Source organism: Coffea eugenioides, unplaced genomic scaffold (assembly GCF_003713205.1).
Source record: "Coffea eugenioides isolate CCC68of unplaced genomic scaffold, Ceug_1.0 ScVebR1_6;HRSCAF=26, whole genome shotgun sequence".
Lineage (NCBI taxonomy): Eukaryota > Viridiplantae > Streptophyta > Magnoliopsida > Gentianales > Rubiaceae > Coffea > Coffea eugenioides.
The window spans coordinates 71,306-88,220 of record NW_020864563.1 but is presented as its reverse complement, the minus strand read 5'-3'; the positions used below and the strand labels follow the sequence as shown (position 1 = coordinate 88,220).

Below are 16,915 nucleotides of genomic sequence, written 5' to 3'. Positions count from 1 at the left end.
GCGCGAGAAAATCGAGCCGTAATCGCACCAAACGGCCCCTAATGAGAGTTGACTTTTGGGTGAATTTCCACCACTTATTTCACCTTCTCTTGGAAGCTAAAGGAAATCAGATTTCTCTCCATCTTCTCTCTCCTCATAGCCGACCAAACACCCTCCTCTCTCTAACTCCATTGCTTCAAAATTTCTGCTCACTAATCTCACTCAAAACCACCCCAAATCATCTCCAAATTCAACCAAACTTGCACCACACCTAGCTTGACACTTGAGGAGCATTTTGAGCTGCAAACAAGGGCTGAAAATCACGGTTTTTCTGGGGTAATAGAGGGCCGAAAATTCTGCTGAACATCAACCCAAAGTAAGTGATGATCCACTCTTGGAAACTTGAAGTTTGGAAGCTATCTTACCTTGTTAAGTTCATGCATGCATTTGGTTAGCTTGATATGGATGTAAAATGTGATAGTGGGCTCTTTGTATTCCCACACTTGGGTTGTTGTTGCTGATTTGAGGATCAATGTTGGATTTAATGGTAGTTTAATGGTTATAATGATGAATTTATGGAGTGTTATTGTTGGGAACTCAAGTAGAGGTCATGACCAGAAATTGCCGAATCTGCCCCTGTTTTGTTCGGCCATGATAAGGCCTATTTTTGGTGATTTATTGGCATGATCCTGATGTGTATATGTTATATTATGTGTGTAGAAATTTTCGTTGGAAAACATTAACGATTGGATGGGCAAATGAATTTATTCATGAACTAGGCATGCTGGAAAATTATTTTCGGGTAAAACTGTCCAGTGGTCGTATTTTGGCCATAACTCTGTCCTCGGGTGTCGAAATCAAGTGCCGTCGGTGGCGTTTAAAACTAGACATTCCTAGCTTTAATTTGAGATAAAATTCACGTTCTGATTCTTTGTGAGGGATCCGAACCAAACGTTTTAAGTTAGCTGTCCTGTCTCTCGGATTTGCTGGAATGGCTTGTTGAGGCAGCAACTTGAGGCTCAATTTTGAGCTGGTTGCTTGCCGAATTTCAGAACATTTCCTTCTGTGAACTTTTAGTCCCGTGAATGTATTTTCTAACGCCATAAACTATGCCTCATTCCGAGTTAAATTGATTGAGTTGTGACTAAAACAAGAGGACTGCCCTGTTTTGGAAAAACGTAGTATTTGGACTGATTTGGGGCAAAACTTGGGAATGATTTTATTAATTGAAGTTCTTGATGCTCATCACTTACCAAAGGTATCATGGATGTGTCTTAGACCTTTGTTTCACAAATAAACCATGTTCGGATAGTTTTCTTGGTTAAACGATTTGAAATTGTGAAATGAAAGTCACAAGGCAGATTGCCTTAGAATTTTTCCTGAACTTTGGTTGACTAATTAACTACCTTCCCGAGGGTATTTTTCCCTGAAATTTGATAGAGGAATACCTTGCATATAGGAGTAAAATACTGCCAATTTTGGCACCAATTCAAGTTCGTTTCGATACCGAATTAAATTGCTAGTGTTGGAGGTTCAAAACTGGAAATTCTTCTTCAGTCTTGAATCTTCCTCAACTTTGAGCTACCGTATATCGGTACTCGAAACTCCGATTCTTGATCCGCTTATTTTGTTATAAACCTCACTTGTAACACTAATTGAGCTGTAAATTTCAGAGGCCGGTTTGCAACATGTGAATCGTGCCGAATTTCCAAAGTTGGCCGAAATCCAACTTAATTCTGCCTTGTACGCCGAACCTGTACCTTCAAGCTCATTTTTGAATACCTTCCACTTAGATTCATGGAAAAGTGTCTTTTAAGAACTTTTAGTACTTTCTAAGAGGTTTCCAACGGTACCAAGTTTTATAATTTTGGACCTACTGAGTGCAAGATCTGATTTTTCTAAATTTGACGCACAAAGCTGAAATTTGCTGATTTCTTAGAAAATGAAATTTTGAAAACCTGTTACTCCTTCTTGATGATAATTGATCGCTTTAAACTTGATTTCATGAAGGAAATCAGTTTTTCTTGTGTTAATAAAAACCTCACTTTTGAACCTTTATTTTGAGTGGCTAAGGTTCTTGGTTTGAGGTATTGACTAGTCCAAATGAGCGTAACTCCTTTCTTGATTAATACGTGATTGTGAGTGAAAAATACTTGTTAATTGCTTCAGGTGCTCAAGCGAGTCTTGAAAAGAATCCCGGAGGGGACAACTAAAGATTTTCTCGCTCAATTACTTTTGAATTGGTGAGTGTCAAGTGCATGACTTGTCGTGTTTACTTGATTTACCTGCTTATATACGTGAATATCACTTGATGAGACGAGTGTGTACTTTATCGCACTCGCTCTCCTTTACTTGAACTTTACTTGTATTAACTTGGTTTTCAAAGTCGATTGAGTGAATCTCGTCGACTAAAATATACCCGTTTTCGTGTGCGTGTCGTGTTGCCATGCATGTCGTGTATGTCGTGCGTGTCTTGTTGTCGGGTGGAGTGAACCTCCTCGACTTATGGGGACGCCCAATTCTCTTAACCAATCTTACAACTCGAGCCGGCATGGGCTTGGTCGAGAAGTTTGATAAACCAAGAGAGTAACAAAACACAACTTGATCTTTTGAGATCTTGTTCGGCATACTCGTGGAGTATCGCCCTTTCCGTGCGTGTTCAAAAATCAAAACTTGATCTCTTGAGATCTCGTGTGGCATACTCGACGAGTATCGCCTTTTTCGTGCGTGTTTGGTTTCGGATCCGAGAGGGTGGAATGTTGGTCGGAGGAAGTAATAAGTGAAGTTTCTACGGATAAAATACCCACCAGGATAACGGAGTGTCATCACGAGGGGGTATCGGATCGAGCCGTGGCGAAGCAAGAGGAAAATAGCTCCTGAGAGCTCCTATATCCTTGAATTGTTTCTGTTTATTTTTTTTCTCGCTCGAATTGTAAATTACTTGAATATTGGGATTGTTATTTGGACAACGTGCTTGCATGTGTGTTTTCTTGGCCTCACGAGCGTTTCGCTCACCCCGTAGATTTGTTTTCCTTAACAGGAATGGATGGAGTGAAACTCGTTGGAACCCTTTGGATGTACTTTTGTATTAGGGTTTCAATTGTAATTGACTAGACATTTTGGCTATTGTATATATTTGGGAATTGATGTATCTTTTGGATCCTGACGTAAGAATTGGATAACGGATGTATTTTGAACACGTGGCACAAGACTTGGATATTCGTTTATGGAAGCGATTCTTCCTTATTAGACTGGTATAAATTGTTATATATTGTTAAGTTTGAATTGATTTGTCTCGAGTCCTGGCGAGAGCTAGGCAGGCGTTCCGCGGATACCCTTGGGTTCGCCCTTGGGAGAAGTGGGGGCGTCACACTTGGCACGGGCTGGATGTATGACGAATTGAGAACCTTTGTATATTCGATATTTGTATTTCCTTTTGAGATAGAAATGTATATAAGTTTCACTTTAAGTTTTGGATTGTTATTTTGTTTGATCTTGTGGTTTTATTTCGGATTTGATTGAGGTTCGACTGAGTCCCGGCGAGAGTTGGGCAGGCGGTCCGCCTAACCCTCTGGTTCACCTTAGGGGGAGATGGGGTTGTCACATCATTTCTTCTCCATTTCTGACTTGTTGGCCGAGCTTGAGGAGAGAAAAACAACAAGAGAGAAAACTCCACCTTTCACCTTGAATTCATCCTTGTTTGAGCAAAAACAACCAAACTAAACCGATTAAACTTCTCTTTTGGTGGTTGGAAAGCTTTGTGTGGTAAAAGTTTTGGAAAAAAATAGTGTGGTTTTCACTTACAAGCAATTATTGGAAGGTATCATAGCTGCCTTTCCTTTTCTCTTCCTTAATCTTGTTTAAATTTGGATAGAAGCTATTGTTCTTGGCTTGTTATGGTTAATGATTCAGTTTTGGATGTTATAATGGAAGGGTTAGCTAGGGTTTACATTTTCAGCCTTGAATATGGTTGTCTACCCAGTAATTGATGGTATTGAGCTAGTAATTGATGGTTTTGATGATATAATGCTTGATAGTACTGAGGTAGGATATGAATTTTTAGAGTAGAAGAGAATTTCTAGATTTGATGATGAATCTACCCTATTTTTGACCTGCATATTCGTCCATGATAGGGGCCGAATCAGGTTTTGCACAAAACATGAGAGTTGTAGGGAATGGAGCTAAAAATCTTTCTGTAAAATTTCAGCTCAATCGGTGTACTGTATCTTATGAAATGACTAAAATAACCCTGACTGCCCAAATGCCCTATTTCACGGACAGTTTTCTGTTTTCTCTGAGATTTCGATTTTTGACCTTGAAAATGCAAGAACTGGGTGTCGATATCTTCACAGGAAATGTAGGTATCTATCTTACCTTCAAAATGCCATAAATTATATCCCAATCCGATAAGTTTAGCTTCAGCTGTGACCAAAGTGTCTGAAGATGTCAAACCTATTACTTAACGATTCTTCTTTAATACTAGTTTCCAGCTTTGATTTTGATGATTGCATTGCTAGAATTTCCTTGTATTTGGTTGACATTGAGCCTAATTGAAGGGCTATTGTGTTGAGATTTCTTATGTGTGAATTTAGGCTGAGTTGAGGAAAATATTGAAGCCATAAATTGCTGAAAAATAGCTAAATACAAAGGGCATGCCGCCCAAATTTTCACTCGAGAGTTAGGCTGTGTACTCGCGACTTGAGTGAAGATTTGAGGTCGAATTGAACTTGGATTGTCTATGGTATTCGAGTCTTATTTCGTAAAGGTATATAAGATGAAATTTGGCCGAAACTCGTACCCTTGAAAAAATGAAAGTAGTGACCACTCGGAATATGTTTTCCTCGTCTTTTAGACTCAAATGCGAATTCCAAAGTTTTAGTTGCTTCTTTAGCAACTCCAAAAGACTTTAGCAACTCCAAAAGAGCGAGCATGAATTTTCTAGAGTTTGATAAGTAACATGAATACTATCTAAATGAGTTTCATTTACTTGATCTTCTTGAAGCGAAACTCCTATGTTTCGAACCCTAGTTGATTTCAAACTCTTAAATGATATTGTATCACATATTTGGATTCCAACCAAGGAGTTACTCCTGAACGTGATTTTGACAAGCACTAAATCTTTCGTGAGTGCTTCCAAAAATATGATTGAATTTGATATAGTTGCTTTAACTCCTTTACCAACATGATCGGATAAGATTTGCTTGGTTTGGTCGGGCAAGTGTGTACTTTATCGCACTTGACCTAACTCAACTAAACACATGGTATCTCATTCATGCTTGTACAAGTGACTTGATTTGCATTGACCTGTGCTTGTTTTTTTTTTTAATCCCGGCAAAGGGAAGGGACGCCACCCCCACTTTTATTCATAATAAGTAGAGATACAACGGGCACAAAGTTGAATAATTTTTGTTTCTAGAATTAGGATGGTTTCACGATCCTAATAGAAGGCATTCCAATGAAGTCTAGTCGAATTCCCCCACGAGCCAGTCGTGGCCATTCATTCCAATGCTCATACAATTTGATATCCAGGTGTGGATGAGCTACTCCAACATTTGCCAGAGTATCCGTCACCTTGTTAGCATCCCTGAAACAGTGGGAGAGCCTAGTAGGTACGTCAATCAATTTCCATATCTGCTGGACCTATAACCAAATACACCATGGGCAATTGACCTGTGCTTGTATTTGTACTTGTGCTTGACTTGTAAGTACTGAGCGACAGTATGTACCACACTCTATTCGAGTGGGAGGTGCCTCTCATTCCCGTCTCCGTACTTTTCTCTTGACTAAGTCGATTGGTCATCGACTATGTTGACTACTTGGGAACCCAAACCCCACTGGCTAGTTAATCGAGTCGAGTCGACAAGGGCTTGGTCAATTAGATAACGAACCATAGGTCTCTTGTTTTGTCGAGTGGAGTGATACCTTTTCGACTAATCGGTATACTCGAGTATTACCACCAGTGTTTAGTTGGTGTTTGGGCCCGGTAAGGAGGTTGAATGGTGGACGGATTGGTGTGAAGCGAAGCACTACTGGATTGGTTACTTTACTTGAAAGTTGACGAAGTGTCAACTAATACTTGATCAAGTTCTGGTGAAGCAACGGGAATTTGGCTCCTGAGAGTCATCTGTATCCTTATACTTTGATTGTTATTCGTAGTGTTATTGTTCCTTTCAGAAAAGCATTTTACACTCGCTCATTTTGAGATTTGCTACTTGAAGTGTTATTGCTCACTTTTATGAACTTATTATGCTCGCTATTTTGCTACGTTGATACTTGTACTTTTAATTAATAGTCAACTTGATATTTGGAACCTCACTGAGTTTTAACTCACCCTATTAGATTTATTTTCCTTACAGGGGATACGAGCGAGGTGTGAGACTGGTACAGGCTAGCATAGTCTACTTTTTGGAATTTTGCGATTGTACTCGCACTAGTCGCTCGATTAGGGTTGAATGTATCTAAAACTCATATCTTTTGTTATAATTGGGATTGTATGAATGTTTGGAATAGAAATGAATGTACATGTACGTTCCAAGTTTGGGAACTATTATTTCCTTTACTTTTGAGGTTGTAACCTATTTTATTTGAAGTGAGTGAGTGAGTTCTGACGAGAGCTGGGCAGGCGGTCCGCTAAACCCTGGGTACGCCCTAGGGAGAGGTGGGGTCGTCACAAGCTTCACTTAGCTATCGCCTTGTATAAATAGCCGTATAGCCCCCAAGAGTCTTTTCACCACGAAAGTTACATTTTGAGTCTATTCATGGGCAAGACATGGCTTCATCTATCGCTCTGATCGCAGTCTTTTCAATTGCCCTGGTAAGGTTTCTCAACCATCAATACTGTACTTGAAGTAGTAGTTCATATGAGATAATTGCTAGACTGTATAGGAATACTGATGAAACCTGTGAATTAAAGCTACCTGAGAAAACACATTCTTCTTCCTTTTTTCACATTTATCTGCAGCTCTAACCATCGCCACTGAAGGAATGGAAGCTCTTCAGATGGCTCTGTAGTTCTATTGTCATAAAAGGTTGACTTCCAAACATTACCAATGCTAGTACCATACTTAAACATCAATGTAACTTGAGTAATGACATATGACACTATTTACCATTTTTTAGCTAGAGGATTCATCCGGGAGAGATTGAAAGTCAAATCAAGAACCTCAAAATCAACTAATTAATATTCCTCTTGCCAGTTGAGCTCATATTTGGACATTAACTATCCTTCTCTACAAGGGGTCATCTTTTAGAGTGCTACCATCAACGTACCTATATTGACGTTAGTTTCTATTATGTTGATATTTGCACTAATGTGTAGTTTGCATGCATCACGGAAGCAAGGAAGAATCCTACGGACTTTCTGCAATATGCTGTCATTAATGAGCATACTGAGGACAATCACCATGCAAAGTCGTCCCTTTCCAATCAGAAGAAGACAAGTAATGGTAACACATTGAAGGACTTTGAGTCGAAGCTCGGCTCCATTTTCTGGGGGTATCATGGCAACGACGCTGAGTCTAAGTCTAAGGAGGAGAAGCCTCATATGAAAGACTTTGAGTCGAAGCCCGGCTCTATTTTCTGGGGGTATCATGGCAACAAAGCTGAGTCTAAGTCTAAGCCTCTTATGAAAGACTTTGAGTTGAAGCCCGGCTCTATTTTCTGGGGGTATCATGGCAACGAAGCTGAGTCTAAGTCTAAGCCTCTTATGAAAGACTTTGAGTCAAAGCCCGGCTCCATTTTCTTGGGGTATCATGGCAACGACGCTGAGTCTAAGTCTAAGGAGGAGAAGCCTCTTATGAAAGACTTTGAGTCGAAGCCTGGCTCCATTTTTTGGGGTTATCAAGGCAACGACGCTGAGTCTAAGGAGGAGAAACCACTCGTGAAAGATAATTAATGTGCAGGGAAGCCGTAACTTTACCTCTGAATGGACTACGGACATACATGTCTTCTAGCTGGTCTGATTTTCTCCATTTTCTTTATTGGTATGAAAATGTGTGATATGTAATAAATGCAGTTCTTCTTTCAACCAAGCGTTCCGTATAATTAATTAAATGAAAGTTAGTAGCGTTGAGTGCATGTTCTGTTTCTTTGTTTGTTGTTCTTCTTGCCATTTACCATAGACAGAAAGCGCAAAAAAATGAGCACTATTCAAGCATGACAAGAATCATAGAGTGAGCGAACCAACTATACCTTGATAATCTAAAAAGAGTTCTTCAAACTCGTACTCTTGTATGAAACCAGGACCATATATATATATATATATATATATCGATTCAATTTTCTAATGATGTGTGTGGTACGAATGCACATTAGAAGTACAGAAAATTCCAAAGTAAACTTTCACAAAAGAAGGGAAAGAATGGAGAACTCTTGAAGCGTGATTGATCACTATTCTTAAGAATTTAATTATCCATACTACACTAAGTATTTGCTGTAGAGATAAAGGTAATTTAACTTTAAGATACAACAAGAGAAGAAGAAGTTGATAGCAATATCAAGTTTCTCAAATAATTCTAGCTAGTTTTGACAATAAAAGGCTTGTTTTTTTACAAGTAACCTGTTTTCCACTCGTCTCTAAGTATCCTTTGATACGTGGCACTTAATCCCAATTATTTGACTTTAAACTTCGTTCTGTGATGTGGATTCTTTGTGTTAGTATATACAAGACTAATCTTAAACATTACTTGAAAATCATATTATATGTAACTGAGTACCGCATAACTTGTAATTATCCACTTACGCTCTCAATATTATTAGGAAATTACATGGATTTTTGTTTCAGTAACTCTAATTATATAGTCTCACGATCCATCTTAACTGAAGGGGCCATTATGAATTAGATGAACATGAAGTTGTATTTCGATTCTCAAGCTATTCCCTTCCTCTTTCTTCATTGTAAGGATTAGAGTCTCTTTTGGAGAAAAAAAAAACACTCTAATTATACAGGATTAAAGCAAGTAGCAATGGTCTATAAGAGGATAAAAAGTAAGCAGGCTGGGGCATATTTATTAAAACATGAAAGTAATATGAAATTTTATAATACACATGATACGAATAATAAACTGTATGTAAATAATGCAAATATATTCGAAAAGTACAAAGCTGAAAATACACTTCATTTACCATGTGCATAATAGCTGTGTGCACATTCTAATGAAGATTTTTTTATTTTTAGTGTAAGTAAAAAGTTTCGAACTCCAAACCTTTTACTTACACTCTCTTTTCTCAAATCATTCAATCCATCTCTCCCCACATTTTTATGAAGATAAGCACATAATGCAAGTTTTTATTTTTTGAGGTGAATAACTTGTTCACAAAAAAGTTTTCTCGATTTAGGTAAAGTTTAAACTTTTTTTTAAAATCAAAATCTTATTTTATTTTATTTTTAGAAAATTTTGATAGAGTTTCCCCTTACAAATGGACGAAAACTTCCTGCCAACAAACCCAAATGCAAGAAAAATTAAATTTAAAACTCTCGACTAAACCCTCCTATAGGTTAGTCTACTTTTCTCCTCCTGATAGACGGAATGCCTAACCTATCTACTCGAATTTCCCCGCGCACCAATCTTGGAATTGCACTGAAATGATTGTAAATGCTGATGTCATGGTTACTGGTAGAAGCGCCCACATTTGCTAGTCTATCCGCCACCTTGTTAGCTTCTCTGTAGCAATGAGCAAAATGCGTCGCATCCTCAACCATGTCCCAAATCTGTTTGACCTCTCTTCATACCATCCACGGGCACTGGAGCTGTCTTTGAAGAATTCCAACCAAAACTAGCGAATCAACTTGTATACTTACATTGGTAAAACCCTTTTGGTTGCACAATCGGAGACCCGTTAACAAGGCCAACGCTTCTACCTGCAAACTAGAAGTTTCTCCAAAGTAAGCCGAAAGCCAATAATGGAGTTCCCGATGAATCACGTAGTATTCCCCCACCACCACTCAATCCTGGATTGCCCTTGGAGCATCCATCTATATTCAATGTTAACATTCCAGCCTCCTTCACCCTCCACCCCACCAGTTGAAAAGTATAACGAGTTGGCAGTTGAGCTGTCCACTCGTTTAATTGAGGATATGTTTGCATCGCAAGCCTCTGGATAAACTGAAATTCTACTACCACTTTCACATCTAGCAAAATGTCATGACAAATTCTCGTAACTCGCATCTGAGTCCCTTGATAGTATGCTTTATTCCGAGACTTCCAGATATGTTAGCATATAAAACTTGGGATAACTGAGTAAAGGAACCGTCTTTTCTTAGACCTAGGTGAAAACATCCACCAAACCATTAACCATGTCCGTAGTGATGAACCTGTTACCCCACACATCCTACCAAAATAATTCCAGACTCCCTTCGCAACCTAACCATCCGAGAAAACATGCTCCAATGTCTCATTTGATCCCTCTTGGCAGCACAAGCATTTTGATGCCAATTGAACTCCCACCCTCCACAAAACATTTGCTAATGGCAATTTATTCAATAACAATTTCAGCATGAAGAAAGATATTTTCAATGGAATCCGAGGATGCCATACCTAAGAATGAATCATAGAGTAATTACGAGTTTAACGAACCTCCTTAAAGGCTGATGATAATGTGAACCTTCCCGATGTTGTTTGCCTCCATATAAGTTCATCGTGGCAATCTCCCTCCGGAACCGGATGTTGTAATATTGGATGGATAAACTCTTGCGATATATATTGTCCGAGCAAGTTAATGTTCCAGTCCCCATTTGATATGAATTCTTTGAAAGTTAGGGCCGGATACACCCTAGTTTTAAGATATAGAGTACCACTGCCCAACCAATTGTCATGCCAAAAGTTGCAGGAACCCGCGTTAACCAACCATACCATAGATAGTTCCACCTGTCGACTTATGTTTAACATTCCTTTCCACGTCACCGAGTCATACCGCCTCAATTCCACCTGACAAGGATGAAGTCCCCTGCAGTATTTTGCTTGCATAAATCCTGCCCAAAGTGAAGTTCCTTTCCGAAAATTCCACCACAATTTGCAGGAGAAAGCCGAATATATATCACTGAGCTTCCTGAAACCCACTCCCCCCTCCGCCACCGGAAAGCATAACTGAGACCATCTCATCCAGTGAAATTTCATCTCTTCGCCTGATGAACCCCATAAAAAATTCGCGCAAACCTGCTCTATTCTTTTAAACATCGAGGCGGGACACACTGCAGCTGATAGTAAATGGACTGGAATGGATGATAACACATGCTTTATTAAAATTATTTTCCCTCCTAGGAAATCAATCTTGACTTCCAAGACATAATTCTAGCCAGCACAGTCTGACACACCTCTCTAAAGTACACTGATTTACTTCTGCCCGTGTACATAGGAAAACCAAGATAGCAAATTGGAAACTCTTGTCTAGTAAAGTGCGTAATTCGCTCAACCACCCTTCTCCGAGCTGTTGGTAGGGCCTTATGGGCCAAGTAGCCACTCTTTTATGTATTTACTAGTTGTCCTAAGGATTGTTGGTAAGCATCGAGCACCTGCACAATTCTCTTTAAAACAGCAGTAGATCCATTAGTAAAAATCAGCAAATGCTAGATGCGTGACGATAGGACAGCCTGTTGGGACTCTAAACCCTACAAAATTATGTTGCATTGGTAGATTATTTAGTCCTCGTGAGAGCAGTTCTGATCCGGTAATAAATAGCACTGGGGATAATGGATCTCTTTGACCTAGCCCCCTGTAAGATTTGAAGTAGCCGTGTGATGTTTCATTAATGATAATTTGTGACAGCCCCACCTCCCCCTAAGGCGAACCAAAGGGTTCGGCAGACCGCCTGCCCAACTCTCGCCGGGACTCACTCACTCACTACAGTCCTCAAATAAAGTACAATATAAATCTCAAATATACATCAAATGTTCCAAAAATTTACATATCATCAGTGCAGCGAATGCGTATTCTAAACGTGGAACGTACACATACATCCACTTCAACCCCAAACAGTCACACTAGCCCAACTATTACACAAAACGAATCCAAATCTAAACTATACAATATATAGGCCATCCAGTCACACAAATAACGTAATATAAGCGCTTCCTTTGCCTCAAACCCTGTGGGGAGAAGAAAACATTTGGGGTGAGCTATAAGCTCAGTGAATGAACAGTAAAATCAATAATCAAATAAGCTTTACGATAGTGCATTTAAATGATATCAAGAATTAGTGATCAGATGTGCGTATATTGCTCTTTGGAGCCAGTGAAATCCTTGTACTTAACTATCCAACGCTCCCTTGGATCAAGTAACAGATAAACAAAAATAAGGAGCCATCGTGCTCCAAAGAATGCGTAAACAGTAGTGAAGACGTTGGTTCTAAGCACAAGATTTTCCCAAGAACTCATCGGAGCCAAAATGTCATGGCACACACACAAACACAAATGATATGCAATCGTGTAACCAATGCAAGAATTATTTCAAAAGTAACTTTTGGAAAATAGTTAAGGGATCACTCACCAACCACGGCTCACGAACCTTATCCAGCATACATCATTGCCTTGCTCAAGTCGAAACCCTAGATTACAAATATCAGGTCAAGCAAAGGAAATTCTAATATTATCAAGCTTCTATCACCTTTTGGCGCTTTAATTACAATTGAAGCTACACTTATCGGATTGAAACAAATCTTATGGCATTATGAAACTAAGACATATACCAACATTTCTTATGAAGACCTCCGAAGCCTAATCATACATTTACAGGGTCAAATATCGAAATCTCGGAGAGGACAGAAAACTGTCCGCAAAACAGGGTCTATGAACAGTCAAGGGTATTTCGGTAAATTCACAAGCTACAGTACTCTGATCAATCTGAAATTTTGCAGGTAGATAGCTAACTCATATATCTACAACTTTTATATTTTGAGCAAGGGCCGATTCAGTCTCTCTCAAGGTCAAACATACAATGTAAAAACAGGACAGATTACTACCACAATTGGAAACCCTAATCCGGAGTTCATGTACTCTAGTTGAAATTCCTTTAGGTAATCAAAACTAGCATACCAAAGCTTCATTTATCACAATATCAAGCTATCATGCTATGAACAACCACTACTTATCACATGAGGGCAGAAATAATACCCTAAAACTGAAGTTACATTTCTAAACTAATCTTTGCATATAACCATCACTAATTACAATTAAGGCTAGTAATTCCACCTTAACACTAGAATAGCTTCTACTAATCATATACATGGAAAATTAAGGATGAAATCACTTAGATAAAGTCTGGAAATATCACTAACATGGAACTTCATCATCTCAACTTCCAAATCACAAGAATTCCATAACAGTAATCAAGATCAACTCAAATTCAAAGCAATCAAATGCTCTCAAAGATTGGACAGCATTTCCCCTTAATTTCTTCATTTTCCATCCTACAACACATCACCAATCCTATCTCAATTCAATCACAATTACACATACAAATCATAGGCAATAAAAAACATCTAATTAGGGTCACAATACCCTTCAATGTGAGCCAATTAATAGCTCCAAGATCATTCACAATTAAGCCCCAATTCGAAACCCTAGAATTGAAATTAATGCACAAAAGCTGGAAATCTCTTTAGGCAAAATATTCTAGCCTATCAACCTTTAATATTTCTCATAAAAAAAAAACTATCAAACCATAGCCAATCCTTACTCATCATATAAAAGTGGAAAAATCCTCAATAAAACTGAAAATTCCTTAATACTACTTCAAACCATAAACTCTTCCATAAAATAACTTATTTAGCCACTACAAACTACTACTATACAATTATCAAGAACAAAAGGAAATTTCTAGGTGAGTTAACCCTTAGGAAAGATGGTAGCTTAGGGTTTCTTCTACAAAAATCACTCCACCAAGACCTTCATTCTTCTTTAGTGTACACTTGTACGGAGTAGTTTGTGATTTCACCGGTTAAAACTCAAGATTTGGGCAAGGATTGAAACTAGAAAATGAAGAACTTTTTCTCTTAGTTTTGCTCCTCAAAACTGCCGGCCAAGCCAAGGGAAAGAATGAAGATATTTTAGCCAAAAAGCAAGATAAGAACATAGGAAATCAGTCGGTCAAACCTGGGTGCGGAGGTGCCACGTCACAATCCGGCCGGAATCTGGCCGGATTCAAGGCAGTAGCTAAACCATTTTTTTTCAAATCACCCAACCAATCCGGCCAAGAATCCGGCCATGGCCGGATTCTGCCAAAAGTACTGTTCACAGAATTTTTTTCCTTTTTTCTTCTTTCGGGCGTCACATAATTGAAAACCAAACATTAGAGATAAGCCTCCAAACCATGTCTATAAATCGCTCTCCAAACCCAAATTTGCGCAACATGGTAATAATATTCCTCCATGACATCCGGTCATATGTCTTAGTCATATCTAGTTTTAAAGCTACATTCCCTCATCTTGCCTTCCTGCCTATATCTGAAATCAACTCCTGAGCTAACAAATAATTATCCGTAATATTTCGGCCTTTGACAAATCCCGTCTGTTGGGGAGAAATAATTCTCGGCAAAATTGAGGCCATACGTTCCATCAAAATTTTGGATAATAATTTGTTAAAAAATTACAAAGACTAATTGGTCTGAATTTAGAGAAATCCTGGGGATTGGGAATTTTAAGTAAAGTTTAAACTTTACGTTGTCTAAACAACGCAAGTAGATGCCACTACGACAGAAGTCATTATGATGACTTCATCCAAGGTAACGAAAAAAAAAGGTATACAATTGCACTTAAAATTTGTGAATTTATAGTACTCATGGTTTATCACCTCAAAGTTAACAACAAATAATTTTTTGAACCCCATTTAAACAACTTATTAGTGTAATTCAAATTTATTGCTCCATTATGTGTGTACATTGTATCAAAACAAAAGAGTAGCAAATTGTGTTTTATTGCACTTTTTGTTTAGCTAGCTTCATGCAAATTAACCTTCGTAGATTATAGGTAAAGAATTGGTTTGCCATTCAATGTATCCAAGAAATATGTGTTAGTACATAATGTTTATTTGAATGGATGTACTGGTGTAAAACAAAATTACAAATTATTAAGTTTTAAATTTTACAAGTACTTAAAGCACAATAATTTTTTATTAAATTAAAATTTTCCCTTTTGTGATTTGGTAGTTTATCTTATAACCCCTCCATAGCTTAAAAATCTATAAACAACCTCCTCATAATCTGGGTTAACACGTCATCGTTAATTTTTCTAAAGTTTAAGTCAAATTAATATATTGAAAAATTTATTCTTTCACTAATTCTTTGAGGTAGTTACAAAACTATTACAATTATTATACACCTTAAACTCTGTATTTGTTTTCAAGTAAACACAAAAGATGCAGCAAACCATTTTTAGCCAAGTTAATAAAATTGCAAATGTAACAATATAAAGCACCCTATGAAAATTTACTCTATATGATTAAGAAAATAATTTATATTTATTAGAATGGAAAAAAGTTTCCAGAAGAGGGAGAGACCATAAGAAAAATAGTTCAGAGTGAACTGCATCAATCATGCCTTCCATCAGGGGGAAAAAAAAGATAGATGTGCGTGTATATAGGTACATACACGGGCATTTATGTATGTGCATGTACACGGACGTGAGGTTGTTCCTTTGAAAAGTAGCTTCTCCTGCAACAATCCAAATTCTCGCACAGTGGCAGAAATGCAAAAGTAGTATAGGCTGCACCGAAATCTACTAAAATACAAGCTTGAAATTCAGATAGAAATCGAAATACATAAAAACGTCCAGAGCCTTTTTTTTTTTGAGGAGATAAAACGTTCAGAGCTGAAAGTAGAGCCAGTCTTTGAGTCGTAGTGTTATTTAGATTCAAGTGAAAAAGGGAGCACAGGATACAATACAGCAGCCAAATAGAGATGGAAGCTTGAGCTCTTAGACCATTTGGCCAGAATGGTAGAGCCCTATATTGGAACCAATACAAAGCTTTCTGCCGGAAGAACATGGCAAACAGGGGAGGTCCCGGAAGGCAACGTGACCATGGTTCCAGTATCCATGTGACAAACAGCTTCGATTGTCAGCAAAATCCGGTACACGCCCGATTGTCAGCCTCTTGAGAATGGCAATAAAAGATTTAAGGATAAGCCATGGTAGGACAGGATGTCATCTTCGGAGTTAAAATCATTTCAGGAACTTGTAAGATTGTGTTGTTTTGCAATCTGTCTGGAGTTGATCTCGTGGGCTGTTGTGTCAAAAAGACTCCGATATTGGTCTCCGAACCCATGATTTTTCCTGCAAATTCACCCAATGACTCATAGGATGTGACACAAGTATTCTTCTCTCCGTTGATCGGCATCCTCTCACACTCTCGAAGTGTATTTTCCATCATCTGGGCTTTTCGAGGTCCTTGAGGAATCAAAAAGTGTTCAAGAATGTAAGGGAGTTGCTCTAGCTGTAGCAACTGACAAAATTATCCTTGGTTGCTATTCTCCCTACAGGGCTCAATGTATATGCATGTGACAACAGTATACCCCGTTAATGGAGTCTTCAATTTGGTGCTATATATAGCCCATTCTTTAACCAGGTTTTGTTTGATTGGTTTTTAAATTTGCCAATGATCATACTGAGACCGGATTGCCCCTGACGAATTTGAATTATGGAGGCGAGTCCATTATTTGATCAAGAACCGCCAAGATTTACTATTCCCTCTGTCCCATTGAAAGTGTCATACTTTCCTTTTTGGACTGTTTCAAAATGTTTGTCATGTTTAACATTTCAAACTATTTTAAGCTATGAAGTCTCATTTCTGCCCTTCACTAATGATATGACAATGCATGTGCTAGTTGGCCCACAAATTAATGTATGGTCCCAAAGGACATCCAAATGTCCCAACTTGTACCATGTTTGACTTCCAGCTCCAGCAAAATTCTTGGTTCCGACTCCAGCCAAATTCATCACCAAGAATGTG

General features: G+C 38.3%; 1 protein-coding gene across 1 annotated transcript; it reads left to right on the top strand.

Moving 5' to 3' along the window:
* The first annotated feature begins 7,522 nt into the window (after window positions 1–7,522).
* On the top strand, window positions 7,523–7,873 carry LOC113758774. The gene has a single exon (XM_027301501.1). It carries the CDS (start codon window positions 7,523–7,525, stop codon window positions 7,871–7,873), a length of 351 nt encoding a protein of 116 aa, XP_027157302.1.
* Window positions 7,874–16,915: the final 9,042 nt, after the last annotated feature.